Below are 20,245 nucleotides of genomic sequence, written 5' to 3'. Positions count from 1 at the left end.
TTTTACACACAAAATAGAAGACATTTAGGGAATGCAAACATAGGCAGTATTTAATAGGATTTTTACAACAATAGTTTGGGCAGCAGTTCAACTGACTTAACAGTTGAATACATAATGACCATTCATGAAATTTAAATCTTATAACTAAGTATTTATCTTTTTCCTAGCAAAGATAATACCTCCTAATTAAAAAACAAACAGCCAGGTGCAATTAGCAATATATGGCGCCATGTAAGGAAAAGCTAATTCTGTTCAACTGTAATCTTTTCTTGTCATTTCAGTATGCCTCGAATACATCACTTTATTTCACCGCTCCGTTGTAAAGACAAAAGCAGAGACTCAAACAGGAAAACCTTCACCTCACTCTGACGCTTGTCACATGTGCCTTCATATTTCTCCCCAGTCTTTATTCCAGTCTGTTTTGTCTGCATTGTCCCTGTAATTCCCTTTGAGACACAAACTCTTTATCCAATCATCACAATTCGCTCACTCTCTCTTCGGTTACTACCAAAACATTAAAACAAGTCTGCGTGTTTCCTTGGCTGTGGTTCGATCTCTGGTTGACTGGATGCCATGCAGAAGGAGGTCAAGATACAGATACAACAACGTGAGGACAAATCTCCGAAGCAAAAAAATAAATAAAAAAAAGAGCAGACATGAATGTGGGAATTTGAATGGCTTGCATTTTCCTTAACACATTGAGGCCCGGACAATTGTAATGTAGTAGGCAAATTCAGGCAAATAAAAGAAACTTTTGAGTACTTCTTGAAAACCTGCTTTTGTAGAGGCTTTTGTAGTGAAGGACCATTGGTGAAAATACCGTAACTAAGGAAACTGAAGAAGAAATTATCCTCTACGTCCTTCTCACGTCTTGAGTTTGGTTTTCTTGCAGCACCCACGCAAAATGCGTTTCTTCTCTCGTTAGATATCTGGGCTTCAGAACTTGGATATCAGAAGTGGCAGGAACCGGTAGAACTCGGTAGGACCGACAGCAGTTAACATATAAGCAACGGGATTATACATCTTGCTTCTGTTTTGTTATGGTATGCCAAAGTGCACACAGGTAAACCAAAGAGAAACACCATGATTGTTCTACACATACAGTACAGTAGGGCAGCCTTTTATAGACTGCAAAGCAAACACTTCCATTTTACTGAACTGGATGCTTTTAATGAGTTTGTTTGCTAGCTCCACCGAGCAGCAATGTTGCTTTGTCCTGTAGTGAGTGATGGAGCTTCAAGTCATAAAAACTATGACTATAGCTTAGTTTTTCCACACAATAAGCTCTTATGAACTGAATATTAAAAAATATGAACTAGAGGCCCAGAAATGTGCAAACCACATAAATCATGTGTTAGATGAAGTTGTATCTCGATGTAATTTTACTCCACAGCAATTCATATTAAATGTTGGACACTGATCGACGAAGAAAAAATGTCCAACTAGGATTTTCTGTCTGTAAATCAACTATACTGCAGCCTACTGATTTGGTTTTAAAGTGATACAAAGTAGGCTGGTGCTTGAGTCGATATCAGGAAGACGTGTCAGCAGGTCTGTCCCACTCCACCTGGTGTCTTAACGTAAAGGGCGCTCCCTTTACGGGAACCTGCTGAGTCTCTGTATCCTCTGGAGGAAAATGCCAGCTCATAACAGACATGTCGCCGCCTGTGGCATTCACTTTGGCATGGAAGGCCAACATGCCCGAATTCTTACAGTGAGTCTCTGTCACGCTACCGGTGCTGTTACAGTCCGGGTTGGGCTTTGACAGACACCCGTCTCCGTTGATCAAGTCTGAATTCTCCAAGTCGAAGAAGGTTTTGCTTTCGCCAATCCTCAGTGCGAAGCTCTCCAGCATATCCATAACCGATGGTGAGGACGGGCCACTGGGCGTCTCCTCCTCGATGAGACTCAGCGTGGGCAAGATGTCCGCCAGCTCTGCCATCTCCATTGGCCGGATTACATCACTGATGCTGGAAGGAAAGTTCTGTTGCTCACGTTTGTCTAAAACTGTGTAGCCCACTTCAAACTGTGCAACAGCACCGGGCTCTAGTCCAGATTTGTTAAAAGCGCTTTCACATCCTAATTCTGACTGGCCAATGCTTGTCAAGTCTACAGTTGATTGAGTGGGAATGTTTACAGAGTATCCTCCCTTCACTACACCCTCCATTAACAGCGTGGCCTCTCCGGGGACGTCAGTTACTCCCGATGGAGCGGAAATCTCGGCAGAGATGACATTTGGTGGGGTCACACTGGCTGAAAGCTCTAGAAGGAAAACAGGAAGAAGTTCAAATCGTAATCCTCTAACTGTAGCAGCATTCAATCTGAAGAAAATTACAGTAATTCATATTGCAGCTAACAAGCTAAACTAAGATGGTGAACATGGTGACTGAATAAACATACTTTATGTGCTTATGTTAATGTAACTATGTTAATCTTGTAGATCTCTATTAACTTGACTATTTACACATCATCGCTGTACCTGCAATGGCTCTCTGATGGGGCCACGTCAGTCTGGCAGTCAAACTCTCCCTCTCTTCCTCGCCTTCTGGACGTGGCGGCTGGTCTCCTCCCATCACCAGGCCTAGAGGCACCGCCCCCACCCACTGCTTGGACCGAACGCACTGCAGACAGTCCATGATCCAGCGGGCATCCCTCCACACCACATCCAGACGCTGAAGAAACAGGAAAATGTAGGGCAACAAAGAAACTTACACCGAAAAAAGTTTTCTCGTATTTATGCTGCTACACTTGAGTCTTCTTTCGTGTCTGATTTTATGATCTTACTTGGGAAAGCTCGGTGACGTGGGTCAGCCGCTCTCGTGCTTCCTGCACCTCCTTGGTGTCCAGCGCCTCCCGCAGAGCCTGCTGTGCCAGGTGAGTGTCCAGCTCCAGCCCCACCCAGGCCTTGCAGTACTGGGACAGGAAGTCCCGTTCATACGTCCAGAAGTGAACTGGTTGATGAGTTAAGAAGGACAAGACAAAATCACATCATTAAAGCCAAGAAAAAAAAGCCCTCAGAACGCATCAGCGCTCTTTACTGTATCAAACCTTTGGCGTGGGAATTTTCCGAAAGGGTCAAAAGGAACAATGGATTTAATTAGAGAAAAACCAACCCTTACGGTGTGGATGAAAAGGAGGATGGAAGGACTAATTAGATGAGGAAAAACAATGAAAGTGTCTCATCTTCAAAAGATCAGATACTGTTCATCAGTGTGCCTCACACTGGCAAAAGTTTAAATGCATTTCATGGATTATTTTTGGGGGTTAACATTTTTTTAGTTTCTTTGCAGATGAGACACATTTATTGATGTTAATGAGATTAAATTATTCTGTCACTATGTTCTTATGATGCTGCTATTTTTCTTAACTTAAACGGACCCCGAGACACAATGCTGTTAGGTTACCCTGTCAGGTATTTTATCAAATCCTCAAGGTCCACAGCGGTCCCTGTTTGATTATTCTCTAACTTAACTCCCCTTGTTGTTGGCCCCCTCTCTCAGTACTGCTTGAAAAACACTGTGGTACTACTGTGAGAGAGTATCTTTGGAATTGTGCAACTATAGTTCTCCACCTACCCAGCTCGAAGATCTGCAGGGGCATGGTGAGCCCAGACTCTTTGGTCCCCACCAGAGGCCAGTAGCTGGAGCTGAAGTCCTCACTGGGAGGCAGCAGCAGCACCATGGACATCTTGTCTCCAAACTGCAGCAGCTCCCGGGTGTACACACCATATTGATACGCCTGTCACAGATGCAAACAATATGTCCGCGTGTTATGAAAATCTGTGATTGTTGAACAGAATTTGATTATCCCTGCATTACCCAGAAAGCAGTCCAGTGAAATGATAAAATAGTATAAATACAGACCAACCAAAACCAGTTCAGAATAGTCTTCTAATTTTTTTAAACCAGGGATCTTCAACGGGGGGGGTCCGGGACCCCTAGGGGCCCCTCACAGTCACTGCAGGGGGGGGCCTCCAAATTATTGTTGAGTCTTAACATGAATCCAACATATTATTAGCAAATATGAATCCCCACTGCTTACTGGCCTATAGGTAAGGTAGTCACTATGGCCATCCACAGATACAGTGAATACTAAGGATTCACTGTGCCACATGTATGTTTAACATTACAACAAGATTTACAAAATCATGCCAACAATTATTAGGCTATTTTAATAGCTTAGTATTATGTGTAAAATAAAAAGATATGCATAAAGGCTTTAGGCTGACCTTCAGGTTATTGTAGGCCCAGTTTATTATGCAATTTAATTTTATACATATGTAGTAGGAGGTCCCTGCTCCATCTCTATTTCAGTTAAAGTTTTAGTGTGTAACTTTTTGATGTTAATGAACGTTCGTTACACTCAAGCCATTACCAAATGAGTTGCTACAAAGCTAATTAAGACTATCAGCTGCACACAACTCTCTCTGGATTTCTCAGTATGGCTATGTTCAGAAGATTGTGGTTGCCGGCGACTTTCCCGCGCAGAAGCTCGAGTGAAGATAGTTAACTCTTCTGAAGAGTCCATCATGTTTTTTTTAATCCTCCGTGTCCTCCTTGGCTACTAGCAACTGTGTGGAGGGGGGTGGGGGTGGTGCGTGATCATGGAAGGCTTGTATCAAGTGGATGTGCCGACAGTTTTGTTGTCATTACTTAGAATTCCTCAGCGGGGGGGCGACAGAAACTACACACTATAATTTTAAGGTGTCCTTGGCTTAAAAAAACGTTGAAGACCCCTTGTTCTAAACGATTCATAACAACGAGTTGTTTAGAAAGAAGAATGTCATGGTGGGTGTTTTTTACCCTGTAGAGGGGGATGTTGAGCTTGGTCAGGAGATGTGTGACTGCTGCTCTCAGAGACCTGACGAACTCCACCAGGCTGCTGCTCTCCATCGCTCCCTCGTCCTCGCCACTCAACAGGTTCAGAGCGCTGCCATTGGCTGTGGTGTTGACATGACTCTGAAGCCACGCCCACTCCTCTCTGTCACACAGTGATGATGCAGTTAACTAAACGTTGCTGTAAAAGGCATAATAACTGAGTTGGATCCGTAGCTTTGCACGTTGTGGTCCATTTACTACTGCGTTGCATAATACTTTATGTTCAGGCAGATCATTTTCCAAAGCATTCCTCACGCTTTTTGATTGATTTAACATAATGTTTAAATAATTGTTGTAAGGTAATGCAGTTGCAAGCAGGGGGCCACTGCCTTGTTGGCGAAGAAAGTCCAACATCCAAGAGTTGAAAGTTGGCTGCCAAACAGCATCCTTTCTAATGTCAGGAGTTACCACATTTGAAATTTGAATTTTTACAGCATTTGGACTGCTATGGTCTTTTGAATCAGTCAGCATAGTTTGTGATGGGTCTGGGACATTTTTCAGACTGTTACCTGGAAACGTGGGCATTGTGTCGGACCCGTGTGTGGCAGAGTAGATTGGGCAGCCTTTGGGGCACCAGGACTCTGATCTGTTCCACTGAGCTGCACAGTTTCAGGATGCCAACGTACAGACCGGGCTGGGCCACCTGAATGCTGCGCCTGTGGAAGGACAGCATATCCTGGAGAACAGAGAGAAACAGGTATGGCGTTTGGGGATTGTAAAAGATGTAAGTAGGATACTGTGTTTAGATGCAGTTGATTTGGAGTGTATCATCTTGCTTTTAATTTGTGTTGGGCTTGCTAAATTAATTCCATTGCATTTTGGGGGTTATTTGAGTTTGCACAAGAGAGAAAAACATGACTCAATGATTAAATCAGGAAAGTCAATACACTCAACCATTATGCACTCTATGCGGTCAATACATTCTGTTGCAGGCAGCTACTGCTTCATAATGTAAGACCTTTTCTAATGTGTCTCTCTTTTACACAAACCCAAACCCAGGTTCACCTTGAGCTGCTCATAGAGCATGTCCATGGAAGTGGGCTCCGGCAGCAGAGGAGTCCTGCTGCGGTTCTTTTCCAGGCGGTCCAGGGGCATCCAGTGGAGCGGAGGGTCAGGAGGGCTTGGAGCAGTGCAGAAGAGAAAGAGTAAAAATGAAATGCAACCACATGGAACCACCAATGTAAAAACTCAGTCTGAACAATTCATACAAGTATAACATATAAATCAACGGACAGGCTGGATATCCTGAAAACATCATTCTGCATTTGTGCAGAGCAAGCCCAGCCTGCTGATTGATTAGGTTATTATCTCCCTTTGGCTAAGGGAGAGTCGGATTTGGATGATTGATAGTCTATAGCGACAATGTCCCTTATTTTCGACCGGATGTTCCTCACCTCCCGCTTTCTTTGTGTTGTCATTCTAAACTCCGGTGGATTTGTGAGGACTATGGTTAACTGCTCCTCAGATCTCTGCAGGGTAAATCCAGACAGCTAGCTACAACTATCTGTCCAATCTGAGTTTTCTGTTGCATGACGAAAACAACTTTTAAAGATAAGCATGTTCCACCAAAACAAGTTCCTTCCTGAGGCTATTTTGCAGCGGCACAGTCATTGTGTCCGGCTCCTAGCGCCGCCCAAGACGACTGCGATTGGTTTAAAGAAATGCCAATAACCCAGAGCACGTTTTTCTCCCATCCCGAAATGCCGTGTGGACTAGCCAGACCTTTCTCCGCAGCGCTGCGGAGGAAGGTCTGGCAATGCGAGACTAGCTGATTGATAAAGTCTAGCACACAATGTGGTAGATTGTGAAAATGTTTGTTTCATTGAATGTTTGGAACGTGACTCTGAGCAGCTGGGTGGCGAGTTAAGAGTCTGTACTTTAAAAAGAAGACAAAGGTTAAAGCCTATTTTGATGCTGTGTGCTCTTTGTTAGGAACAGAAGAAGAAAAAATGTCTGGCAGGGATAAACAGAATGCAACAAAGGACTCTTTCTCACCTGGGAGGATTTGGGAACTCCTTCAGAGTCACTAGTATGACGTTGCCCTGCCGGTCTTTCAGAGGCTCGTAGTACACCTGGCCCAGTTCCATTGTTCCCAGAGAGGACTGAAGGCAGAGGGAGGTTGAGTAACATGAGGATGAATAAATACGAGGATATAAGTGATTAATGCAGTGAAACACAGGGTACAGGTATGACCCCTGAGCTAGGGAAGTGAGACACCAGTGAGAAGAGTAGGAGGAAGAAGAGATATAAAGAGGCAATTTAAAAAGCAATAACCCATTTCGATGCCTCTCATTGTGCTGAGTGCGCGGCTTAACGTCCTACCTGCAGCTGGGAAACAGCTCTTAAAATGTTGTGCCTGTTCTGAAGGAGGGAGGAGGGTGATGAGTGAGCAGAGGAAAGGGCCTGCTGGAGCCAGGGCACTTGTTGCCATGCACAAGACAACTGCAAGAAGAAAGAAAGTACATTTTTAACTGGGATATCACACAGAAAATTCCACAGCCTTCATTTAGAATAATATGTGGAAACGATAAATAAAGCAAATCACTAACTGATTACATGTTTACACGTGTTCTGCTGACAGTTTACCTTGGCGAACCAAAGAAAGTCGTGGATGATGGAGGTGGAGCAGCAATGGATCTCCACCAGGGGGATTTGATCTTCAGCTGTCACCAGGATGTTTTCCTTGTGGTAGAACACAGTAGCCAAGTACACGCCCCTAATAAGATCGACACAGACCAAATTAAATTAGTTTTCACAGACCACCATGATAGTCCAGTAGGAAACATGTTTTTCTAAATACATTAATGTTATGATCGTGCTGTTTTTTTTTGTTTTTTTAAAGGTCCCATGGCAAAAAATTTCACTTTATGAGGTTTTTTAACATTAATATGCGTTCCCCCAGCAGCCAGTGGCTAGAAATGGTGATAGGTGTAAACCGAGCCCTGGGTATCCTGCTCTGCCTTTGAGAAAATGAAAGCTCAGATGGACCAATCAGGAATCTTCTCCTTATGAGGTCATAAGGAGAAAGGTTACCTCCCCTTTCTCTGCTTTGCCCGCCCAGAGAATTTGGCCCACCCATGAGAGAGAGAGAGACATCATGGCTTTCAAACAAGCAAAGTGGCAGTTGGTCAAGGCCACACCCCCACCCTCCACCTTGCCCCCCCTCTCTCCTCCTCAACAGCTACAGACACAGAAATGGCACATCCTAAGGAAAGCTCATTGTGGGACTGGCACTAGTAGCTGTAATTCTGCACCAAGGCTGAATTTGGGGAAAGAGACTTCAGATACAGTATTAGGGGACCACTAAGGTCTATATAAAAGAGACTTCAGATACAGTATTAGGGGACCACTAAGGTCTATATAAAAGAGACTTTTAGATACAGTATTAGGGGACCACTAAGGTCTATATAAAAGAGACTTCAGATACAGTATTAGGGGACCACTAAGGTCTATATAAAAGAGACTTCAGATACAGTATTAGGGGACCACTAAGGCCTATATAAAAGAGACTTCAGATACAGTATTAGGGGACCACTAAGGTCTATATAAAAGCATCCAAAGAGCACCATGTCATGGGACCTTTAAAGATTAATTTTTTTTATTTAATTTTTGATACGACAGCTAGGTGAGAAAGGGGAGAGAGAGGAGGAAGACATGCAGGAAATTGTGACAGGTCGGATAAACCTCTCTGTATACTGTATGTGCGCCTGCTCTACCAATGAGCCAACCCGGCCACTGATCGTGCTGTTTTTTTACCTTATTGCAACTTTACACAAATAATGTTTGTGTCTACATTCAAATAGCATTTTCCTTCAAACCACCACGTTTCGAGTGATCTATGCAGTGTTCAACCACTTTTTTAAAGCCTTGCTGAGGTTCCTATTCATGCAGTTACACCTTTTCCTACTTAGGAGCAAGAAGCCTTCAGTCACGTGTCATTTCCCAAGGTTCAGTTATTTCAAACATCATCCCGTTCAAAAGACCGCTTCACTTATCTTGACAGCAGCTTGAATGTGACTACTGTTCTTTTTAATAGCCGTAACAGGTTAAAGAGTTTGGACTCGTCTGCACTGTTGTAATCGCATCACATTTAATCCGCTACTCCCCATACCCACAAGGCACAGTGGGACAGGTAAAACATATGGAGCGCTACCTCTGTAGGAGACGAACAAACTTGGTGGCGGACTGGAACAGTTGTTTGATGCCTCGAGACACAGAGAGACGCTTGCTGGGACTCTGGGGCTTAGAGCTCTCTGTGGAGCGGAAGAGAGGAGGATCAGTCGGGATGAGAATCACTTTATCTGCCAAAGAACATACACTGCACTCGCACAAGATATATTTCGAATGGGCGACGACGGTGGAACCATTTCCTCTGTAATGAAAAGAGTTGATACAGTGAACGCTGCTGATATAAAATGGTGTAAAATAGGAATAGAAATCTGTGAAGTGAGCATATCGGGTCCTTAGGAAGCATCGTAACAATTAATGTTTGAATGTCCTCAGTGTTCAATATGTTTTCTGACACTTTAGAATCACTTAATTCATAATAATACAACAGTTGTTTTCTGTTGTATGAATTAAGGGATTCTAAAGGGTCAAATCTAAGGGTTAATATGTTTTATTTTCATTGAAAAAATCAAGTGATGCTGTGGCACTACATACAGTACATATACATTTCATTCATACTGTATATGCTTGCTTCACAGCAACTGCATATGCGATTGCAGCAATTGTTACATCACCAAAGAGCCGGTGTTACCTATGCAGTATCCTCTGTAATGTGGTTCTCTGGCGTCTTCCAGCAGTTTCCTCACGAGGCCCTCGTGATTTCGGAACTGTGACTTCACACCGATGCACTCTCTCCAACCTGCACAGGAAGAAACAGAGGAAAAAACCATTGCTCTTTTTTTTTATGCAATTACGGAAAATCATTCAAGACATCAAAAACACTAATTTGCAGGCGAGTCCCGAGCTGCTTTTTCCTATCTTGGTAATTCGAAGGCAAGAGCGATCGCATAAGAGAGTGCGTGTGCTGCAACTTGTTTCAATGCTGATTCATTCTGAGCTGCTGATGTCTCCTTTTTTAAAGTTAGATATGATGTTCAAGTTAAATTGTGTCACCTAACTGACACTGCAACATGGTGAATATTACTACTTTGGTTGTATTCACTTATGTTTGGATTTATTTGAATATTTCTTTTGCCTTTTTAAAAACATAGTGTGGTAATTTTCATTTCACAGTATAGAGTGGAAAGTGACAGCAAGTAATGCAGCGAGAAAGAGGGGATGGCATGCAAGAGAGATTATAAGCCCAATTCAAACTCAAAGCACAAGGCCCATTGAATCCTAGTGACATCTTTATTCTCCACATTTTAATAATTCATTAATCTACCAGCCATGAGTGGACTCCACTTTTTTTTTTTTTTACATCAAGCTTGATGCCAGCCAAGTAATTTCATGACACAAGGACAGAGAGAGAGAACAAGAATAGAGCTCTTTCAAAGCGGTAAGTCCACATTCATCCCAGTTTGCAGTTCAGTATACTCACTGGAGGGGGCAGCGCTGACTGGAGTAGAGCACTGAGGCGGGCCCCATCCTTTCACATTGTAGGCACTCACTCTTACAAAGTAATGCACTCCCTGCATTTGGAGAAGCACCAGACCACCAAATTATCACCATGCATTAACCTTATCAATCGTTCATTCCGGGACAAAGAAATCACACACTGCTGTCATTATTTATTCATCTTAGGTTAGGTACAGGATAAGTGTTCTCTTATGGGAACGTGATGATGATGATGATTTAGGCGCAATAAATACAGACTGTGTAGGTGAGGAGCTAATTAATGTGTATTGCATGTGTGCATGATTGCATGTCCCTGAAAAAGTCCCATATTATGCTCATTTTCAGGTTCATACGTGTATTTTGGATTTCTATTCTTAACATGTTTACATGCTTTAATGTTAAAAAAATCTTATATTGTCTGTCTGAATATACCTGTATTCTTCACCCTCTGTCTGAAACGCTTCGTTTTAGCGCCTGCCTCTTTAACCCCTTGTGTTGTCTTCCTGTCCACTATAAACTTGTTATCCTTTCTGGGTCAAAAATGCTTTTATAAATTCATGGTCAATAAACCTAATGTACTGTATATGACATTCTACCTAATTTTTTAGTTTAAAACAAGCTGAAATTATGAATTACTTTGACTAATAGTTAAGATCAGAGGATGTTGAGTGGTTCACAGACTGGTTAAAATTTAGACAGGATGCTGTTTTGAAACCATTTAAATACTTTTTTGAAATGCTATCAAATTGAAGAAAACACCAAAAAGTCAAAATGTAATAAAAGTAATCATTTATTTTACCTGGTAAGACTGTACAGGATTGTCCATGCATCCATGTTATTTTGGGGCAATTTGCTTAAAAGAAACCCATATTTCTGAAATAAAAAATATTATATAATAATAATATAAAATACGGGTCAAATCTGACCCAAGGACAACACAAGGGTTAAGCCTCCCTCATGGAAAAGCCCAGTCTTCTGTGATTGGTCAGTTTAGATCTCCGTATCAATACTTTCACAGTATTTTTATAGCACTTCTACTTTCTTTATGATAATAAAAAAAGACATGGAAATCTCACTTTTTACAATATGGGACATTTTCTTTCCTGCATATATCTATGTGTGGAGTTAGAATCTGTGGACATCCTGATGTGTTTGTGTGTGTGTGTGTGTGTGTGTGTGTGTGTGTGTAGGAGTGTATAAAGGTACTGCATGACTTACTGCTGTGAGTCCCTTGATACTATGGGATGGGTTCTTGGTCTCTGTAACTTGGGCTGAGCCAAGGATGCGTTTGAAGCAGGCTGAGGTGCTCCATTCCACTGTGAACACAAAACAATCTCAGTGACAGATTATTCTCTGGCTTTACTCAAAGCCCCCATAGGGTAAAGCTAAGGTTTGAGTGTTTACAGTTTCGGGAACTTGCTGTATCTGGGTGTAATCTACCCTTGGCTGCAAAGTATGACATTTTATGCAGCTGTCAAAACTCAAAAGTAAAAATAAAGAAGCCAAACAAGCTCTATAAATATGAAGCTTTTACCTGTCAGCCTAAATGAAATGTTGTGTAAGACCTTGATTATTCCTTTATTTAACCATCACGTCTCTCTTCCTGTTTAATTTGCATCTATCCATACTTACATTCAGTAATATATTAAAGTCTTGTTATCCACCACTTACCTTTGTAGTGGGTGATGAGCCCCACGGTGTCACCTTCTGGCTCTTGGATCACCACAAACAGAGAGGATGTGCTGGTCACCAGTATGGACACATAACTGGGGGTCCCAGGGAGCTCTGGGTGAAACATTTAGACAGAACAAAGTTCAAAATGAGCACTACTTAGTTGCTATGACCTGAATGAATAGAGCCAGTGAACAGAGTTCCCCTACAGGAATCTGCAAGCTATCATAATATCACTATAAGATCTAGCCCAGTTAATGATGAATTTCTGCACATAAGCCATGACCCAGAGTGAATAGATTAAATAATAAGTCTCAGACAAATACACATTCATATTTTAAATTTGAAGGATTTAGCTGACACTCTTATCCAGATAGATTTGTAACAAGAGTATGCTTCATTTCCCTGCACCAAGAATAAGAACCAGTGCCTTATTACAATAACGCTGTAATCATAAAACTGTCAGGAAAGAAAACTCGTAGTGCTTGAAAGAGAAATGAAATGAGAACTAAGGAGACCCATTCATACAGATCAATTTAAGTAGGTACAGAGTGGAAATCATCAAATAATTCTAAAACAAAACCACGAGAGTTCGAACCAATGGAGAGGTAGGAGGAAGAGCAAATTGGTAGGAAAGCGAAAAAAGGTTGCACCAAAGCCTTGGAGGTATTGCGGGCTTGGGTTCCCCTCGCATATAGAGCACCAAGGTTTCAAATTAGATACAAGCAGCCACTGGCAGCTGGTGGACAGAATGTAGGCCATGGGAGAATTTAGATAGGTAAATGACGAGGCAGTCTGTTGAATCTTAGATGAGTTAAAAAGGGGCTAGAGAGAGAGAGAGAGAGACTTTTAAGAGGCCAGCTAGGCGTTACAAGAGTCCAGATAGGAAATCAGTAAAACCTAGGCAAAGGTTGGGTTGAATACCTGATCACTGCGGTCTCTTGTCAGCAGTGTTGGGGGGGGAGGGGGGTTCGTAGAGGTGAGTTGAGAGGCCTGTGACCTAGAAATGTCACAAGCTGACCCACCACCACTGACCTGTTTTATGGAAGTTCTGTCTCATCCGGCAGTACAGTTGCAGCCTGAGGCTCCACAAGCTGATGTGTCTCTGGACATCAGCCTTTGCCTGGGGCCCTGCCCCCGCCTTCCTCAACAACTCCTGCTTCCCCTCCTCCACCCGTTTACCCGCCAGCGCCACCAGAGCATCCAGCTTAAGCGCCCACTCGCTGATAAGAAAACACTAAACGATTCTACACTTCCAACTGAATTTTGATGTTACTCGTGCTATTTTAAAACACAAGACTTACAAACAGGGTTATGTCTGGCTCCCGCTTTTGCCAACACATTGAGCAGAGGGGAATTGTGGGTAAGGGCAGCCACGTCCAGGGGGACCAGGCCCTGTTCGCTCACCCTGTTCACCCCTTTCTCCCTCTCTATCTCCCAGTCCTTCTCTTTCTTCTCCCCTCTCTCCCACATTCTTCCTCCTCCTCCTCTTCCTCCTCCTCCTCCCCTCCTCCACACTTGGTGTGGTCTCTGGACAGCAGGGATTGCACGGCCAAAGTGTCCTCATTCTCCACTGCCTCCCACAGGTTCTTGTACTAATGGGGAGCAGGGGAGAGGGTGAAGGGCCAATAAGAGGTGGGCGGGTGAGGGAGAGAGAGACAGAAGAGAGTTCATATTGAAAGGGAGATTTATTTTATGAGGCAGAGGGAAGGGAGTTGCTGTGCAAAGAAACTGGCAGTGGACGAGACAGTGATACGGGATACATAAATCAAATCATAAATCAGAGCAGCAGTCTCGCCTGAGATAATGTATTCATAGTGACACAGAGTCAGCATGTAATGTCAAAATTAGATCTTGTGATTTAAAAAAGAAACCCTGCCAGAAAAAAAGCATTTTGGCCAAAGTGGCCAGACCTCCCCTTTACAGTAATATGACGCCAAAACTATCTTACAACTTCTGGAGACTTGCTGAGACGTTTGGGTGGGATCTCCGTGGCAACAGATGACTCTCCACCCCTCAGTCTGACGGACAGGTTTCTGTAGATGCGTTTGGGCGAGACAGGACCCAGAGAGCGCCGGCGCTGGGGTGGGATCCTCATGGATACAGACATGACAGGAAGAGGAGAGGAGAGGAGAGGAGAGGAGAGGAGAGGGAGAGGAGAGGAGAGGAGAGGAGAGGACCAACAGAAGAAATAGTCAGCGGTGTGAGGGATTGGTTAGTTCATGGAGTGAAAGATTAGAACCCGCAACATAAGAGCCATAGAGAGGGAAGACGGGATGAGAAAAGTGCCATTTGAAACAGAAAAAATGACAACGGGGAGAATAAGGAGAGTATGAGAAAAGGCGAAAGTCATTAGGGACCTGGAAGAGTGTATAGCAGAGAATGAAGAGAGAAATAAAAAGAGGGGGGGAAAAAAACAGAATGTACTAGTCAGGCTCACACAGATTCTACTACAGTAAAGGCAATTTTCTGCCGACTTGATAGGTGAGTATAGGCTCAACTGAGTAGTGCTGTGTGGGTGGATAAATGGATACAAGTTACAATGCCTACACTAAAGATGAAAAAAATGCCTTGTAGCATTTATTTTTGTGCCTCTTACTATTCTCCCTTTTGTTCTTATTTTACTCGCTATTATGTGACATGGGTTTTTATTCGCTCTGAATGGAGTCTCTCAGTGCACAAAGCAAACAACCCATCAATCTGATTAACTGAAGAAAAGCAATCTCATGTAGAAGAGCCAAAAATCTTTCCTTATAATAAATATGAGTCTCCTCCTATAGTCAGCTTGAAGACAAATGATGGTTCATGATCAATTCCATCGCCTTTTCATCATTACAGTCAGGCACTTTTGAGCCGGAAAAATCTGTCTTGCACTTTCTTTTTTGCCAACACTTGGAGCAAAACACAGTCTGGCGTAGTTCTCTGCCCCCTCCTTCTTCGGTCAGCAAGTCCTCTCTTTCATTTGTCACTGTCTTTCTTCTCGTTCTGTCCTCTTTTGTCTCTCTTTTCACAGCCCTACAGTTTTAAGTGACTTTCACATCGTTTTACGGTTTACGTCATCCCCGATCATTCAGATCTGAAGAGCGTCTTTGAAAAGGGGGATACTCAAACTCTATCCTCTCTGTCATCTCTCTCTCTCATCACCACCATTTTTTTTTCCATCTAACAGAAAGCCTCAAATTCCCAGTTGAATCTCTTATCAAGTCGAGTCCTGGTGTGCTGAGTAGCCCACTGTCCTTGTGTGAAAGTGAATACTCCCCTGGTTGGGTCTAGCTGAGGACAGAATATATAATATGAGGACTCTGGCCACAATGATTCCACATGTCTCAGTGACACATTGGACCTGCTCCCTCACTGTGTAACTCACTGGCTTTCATAATACCTGCCCTGTCTACGTACAGTGCCTTGCGAAAGTATTCGGCCCCCTTGAACGTTTCGACCTTTTGCCACATTTCAGGCCTCAAACATAAAGATATAAAACTGTAATTTTTTGTGAAGAAACAACAAGTGGGTCCCAATTATGAAGTGGAACGAAATTCATTGGCTATTTCAAACTTTTTTAACAAATAAAAAACTGAAAAAGTGGGCGTGCAAAATTATTCAGCCCCTTTACTTTCAGTGCAGCAAACTCTCTCCAGAAGTTCAGTGAGGATCTCTGAATGATCCAATGTTGACCTAAATGACTAATGATGATAAATAGAATCCAGCTGTGTGTAATCAAGTCTCCGTATAAATGCACCTGCTCTGTGATAGTCTCAGAGGTCCGTGTAAAGCAGAGAGCATCATGAAGAACAAGGAACACACACCAGGCAGGTCCGAGATACTGTTGTGGAGAAGTTTAAAGCCGGATTTGGATACAAAAAGATTTCCCAAGCTTTAAACATCCCAAGGAGCACTGTGCAAGCGATAATATTGAAATGGAAGGAGTATCAGACCACTACAAATCTAGAAGACCCGGCCGTCCCTCTAAACTTTCAGCTCATACAATGAGAAGACTGATCAGAGATGCAGCCAAGAGGCCCATGATCACTCTGGATGAACTGCAGAGATCTACAGCTGAGGTGGGAGACTCTGTCCATAGGACAACAATCAGTCGTATACTGCACAAATCTGGCCTTTATGGAAGAGTGGCAAGAAGAAAGCCATTTCTTAAAGATATCCATAAAAAGTGTCGTTTAAAGTTTGCCAAAAGCCACCTGGGAGACACACCAAACATGTGGAAGAAGGTGCTGTGGTCAGATGAAACCAAAATCGAACTTTTTGGCAACAATGCAAAATGTTATGTTTGGCGTAAAGAGCAACACAGCTCATCACCCTGAACACACCATCCCCACTGTCAAACATGGTGGTGGCAGCATCATGGTTTGGGGCTGCTTTTCTTCAGCAGGGACAGGGAAGATGGTTAAAATTGATGGGAAGATGGATGGAGCCAAATACAGGACCATTCTGGAAGAAAACCTGATGGAGTCTGCAAAAGACCTGAGACTGGGGACGGAGATTTGTCTTCCAACAAGACAATGATCCAAAACATAAAGCAAAATCTACAATGGAATGGTTCACAAATAAACATATCCAGGTGTTAGAATGGCCAAGTCAAAGTCCAGACCTGAATCCAATCGAGAATCTGTGGAAAGAACTGAAAACTGCTGTTCACAAATGCTCTCCATCCAACCTCACTGAGCTCGAGCTGTTTTGCAAGGAGGAATGGGCAAAAATGTCAGTCTCTCGATGTGCAAAACTGATAGAGACATACCCCAAGCGACTTACAGCTGTAATCGCAGCAAAAGGTGGCGCTACAAAGTATTAACTTAAGGGGGCTGAATAATTTTGCACGCCCACTATTTCAGTTTTTTATTTGTTTAAAAGGTTTGAAATATCCAATAAATTTCGTTCCACTTCATGATTGTGTCCCACTTGTTGTTGATTCTTCACAAAAAATTACAGTTTTATATCTTTATGTTTGAGGCCTGAAATGTGGCAAAAGGTCGAAAAGTTCAAGGGGGCCGAATACTTTCGCAAGGCACTGTATATGGGTTTGTGGCCGTGTTGTCAGTAGCGGAGATAGCGTGGGTGCTTGGGTGCGGCTGCCCCAGGGCCCCATGCCAATTAGGGGCCCCTCAAACGCCACCAATCTTGCGTCACTTGACGAGATCAGGGGCCCTTGCCAAGTGACACATGCAAATTATTAGCTGAAAACAAATGAGCCACGCTATCTTCATTTTTTCACGTCATTATTTTGTTCTTGAGTCAGTTTGACAGTATATAACCTTCAAATGCATAATGCAACCCCTTGTGTCTGCTTCTTTCTCAAATAGCTTTTTTATTTTTTCCAAAGATTTGACAATATTTATCCAGGGAGTACAGTTTGACAGTGGTTTTTAATTTTAAAATGACTTAGGTAGCAGAGGGCCCCGTTATGAAGCTCAGCCCCCACTGTACTGAGAGTCTAGCTGTTGTATAGGGGTAATACCAACCATTGTTGTTGGTAAAGTTTTGCCCTGTTTGTTTAATATGTCTTACATCAGTTGTGGAAAGTGCTTATGGAACTGTTGAGAGGAGAGATAAGCTTCAGTGTTTACCTTTTTGTTTTTGAGGCAGCACAAAGATAAGACAGGGCAAAACACCTGGGAGGAGAAGAAAAGCCTGTTTGCAAACTGTGCCAGCATTGCAGCTGAGAGAATCTCAGTTTTGTAAAGAGGGTCATGTCAGGTTCTTAAAACCAACCCCTGCTGACCCATGAAAAGTCATACACAATAGATCCATTGTGGTTTTGTTGCATGTAAGTCTCTCAGCTTGTGGTGATGCTGGTTTTTATCTCAGCACTGTGGCCCACACGCTTAAGAGCTATGAACTATGCTGCTGCATATTTGCAAATAGGCTTTCTGTTTTTGTCAGTCTGCTGAATGCTGTGGCTCACAAGTTGAGATGCTCATGGAAACATCTGATGACTAATATTTCGGATCCCACAGGAAGTAAGGCAGTGCATTATTTTATGCAAAATAAACCATAGAGAACATCACCATAAAGGGTCATCATATCTTACTTTGTTTCCAGAAATGGATTTTGTACACTGCAGTCATGTGTCTTGTAGATCATTTAGGGACACACATTGCAACAGGCAAAATTCAGTTAACATAAAAATGTTTTAGCATGCCATGTATAAATAATGTCATAAAAAGTTGTTATACTTTTAATTAGAATTTCTACAAATTATAAAACACCCCAAAAAAATATAAGCTACATGTGCTGTTTGTATGTTTTATTATGTAATCCTACAGTAACCCTACAAAAAGATAAAAAAGTAATAATGACTTCAGAGGAAAAAGTTATGTGGCGAAAACGCAGCCTGATCTATACCACGTGGGAAAAATACCATAAAGTAACAAAACGTCAGTAATACTTACAGTTGCCTAGACTGTGGCACCGACTGTAGACGTGGTTCATGCTTTCGGACAACAGGTTAAAAAAAAAGCTACGCCCGTTATGAACATTAAGTACCTTTCGTTAAGAGTTTTTCTTTTCTTACCGTGAGTCGTTACTTTCACTTTAATCGGCCTCAATGTCTCCAAAGCTGCACCGGTGCTTCAACATGTTTGTTTTTTAAAAAGTTTTTTTTAATAAATGACGTTATCCGTTTGTCTGATATAATCCATCGTTCCGACTTCAGGAGTTTTCACCTCTGAGGGTGAACCGCACCTGAACGTTACATCCGAGTGAGAGCCTGCCGCACACACACACACACACACACACACACACACACACGCACGTCATGTCGTCCTTGTTCCGCCCTCTTCCTACTCTCATTTAATTTCTCAGAACCAAACCTTTTTTCTTTTAAATAGCAAAGAAGTGCTGCCTAATATAAACAGTGACCTGATAGGCTGCTGTATGCATGCAGACTATTAAGGTAATAACAATATGGTTTAAATTGCATGATAGTATATGTCTTTCTAGTAAGAGACTGAGGAGTATATGTGTTGTATTGACTATTTGTTGCTTCTGAGCGGTGATTACCAAGTAGCTTGTACAGCCAGTGGTGTAGGAAGTATTCTGATCATTTACTAGATCATCATCTACTCCGTTACAAGTAAAGACATGCATTCAAAAGTATTGGCATCAAAATATACTTAAACCTTGTAAATGTAAATATAAATGTACATTTTACCATGTATATGTACATGGTAAAATTGACCCGGTCTGTTTTGCCTGTTTTATTAAGCATAAAGTATAAAGTATTGTAAATTATCACCTAATTCTGTGTTACATCTAGCCACCTTCATTCCAACTTATCACCGCTAGTTTTAAACTCTTTTTTTTTTGGTAGTCATGGTCAATAAAACTAATTCTTGTTAAATTATGGCTAAATTTTTTGTTAAAAGACCAAGAAATTATGAATTATTTTAGCTACTACTATTAAGATCAGAGGAACGTATGTTGATGCATAATTACAGCCCGTTTCGTGTACGGAACTATCCATGTTATTTTTGGGCAATTTGGTTGAAAGAAACCCATATTTTTGATATAGACACTTTGAAAAGGGGTCAAATTTGCCCCGATGACAACACAAGGGTTAAAGCACCAAAAGTAAAAGCACTCATTATGCAGGATGGTCCATTTCAGAATTATATTTCATCCTGTATTACTGGAGCTAATTTTAACTTCTTTATATATTGCTGGGTATCTTAACCCATAGTAATATATCATAATGTATTAGTTGATTTATATTTTGTATTATTAATCTCAATCTTCAAAGTAACCAGTAACTAAAGATGTCAAATAATACAACACCTCTATAATGCAGTGGAGCAGAAGTATAAAGTTGCTTAAAATGGAAATACCTAGTAGTACCTCAACATTTTACTAAAGTAGTACTTGAGTAAATGTAGTTGTCATACTGCAATTATCTGTAAATGTCGTCGTCACTGGAAACAGTATGTTACATTAACGTGAGAAGAGTTATGGCGTGACAAAGTGTGGGCTGGTGACTGGAAAAAGAGGTCTCTAGAGCTATATTTAAGGTAGTTCAACGCCCCCCAGTGATGGCTGCTGTATGGGTGGTGGAATGAAATCAGTACAGAGTGTTTTTAAAATGCATCACTGTGTGATTGTTTAACGCTATACCTGTGGACTGA

General features: G+C 42.1%; 1 protein-coding gene across 1 annotated transcript; it reads right to left on the bottom strand.

Annotated features, from left to right (window-relative positions):
* Positions 1-23: 23 nt before the first annotated feature.
* LOC120575156 (ankyrin repeat and fibronectin type-III domain-containing protein 1-like) lies at positions 24-18,844 on the bottom strand. The gene is given in 20 exon segments (XM_039825805.1): positions 24-2,262; positions 2,480-2,672; positions 2,785-2,951; positions 3,576-3,738; positions 4,803-4,980; positions 5,387-5,553; positions 5,883-5,997; positions 6,873-6,979; positions 7,200-7,319; positions 7,464-7,593; positions 9,031-9,130; positions 9,637-9,744; positions 10,426-10,516; positions 11,661-11,758; positions 12,114-12,227; positions 13,149-13,336; positions 13,414-13,622; positions 13,625-13,708; positions 14,065-14,473; positions 18,640-18,844. Coding segments are annotated over 19 exon segments (3,222 nt in total). The 5' UTR covers positions 14,224-14,473; positions 18,640-18,844; the 3' UTR covers positions 24-1,531.
* Positions 18,845-20,245: the final 1,401 nt, after the last annotated feature.

This window comes from Perca fluviatilis, chromosome 15 (assembly GCF_010015445.1).
Source record: "Perca fluviatilis chromosome 15, GENO_Pfluv_1.0, whole genome shotgun sequence".
NCBI lineage: Eukaryota > Metazoa > Chordata > Actinopteri > Perciformes > Percidae > Perca > Perca fluviatilis.
This window is presented reverse-complemented; position numbering and strand designations above follow the sequence as displayed.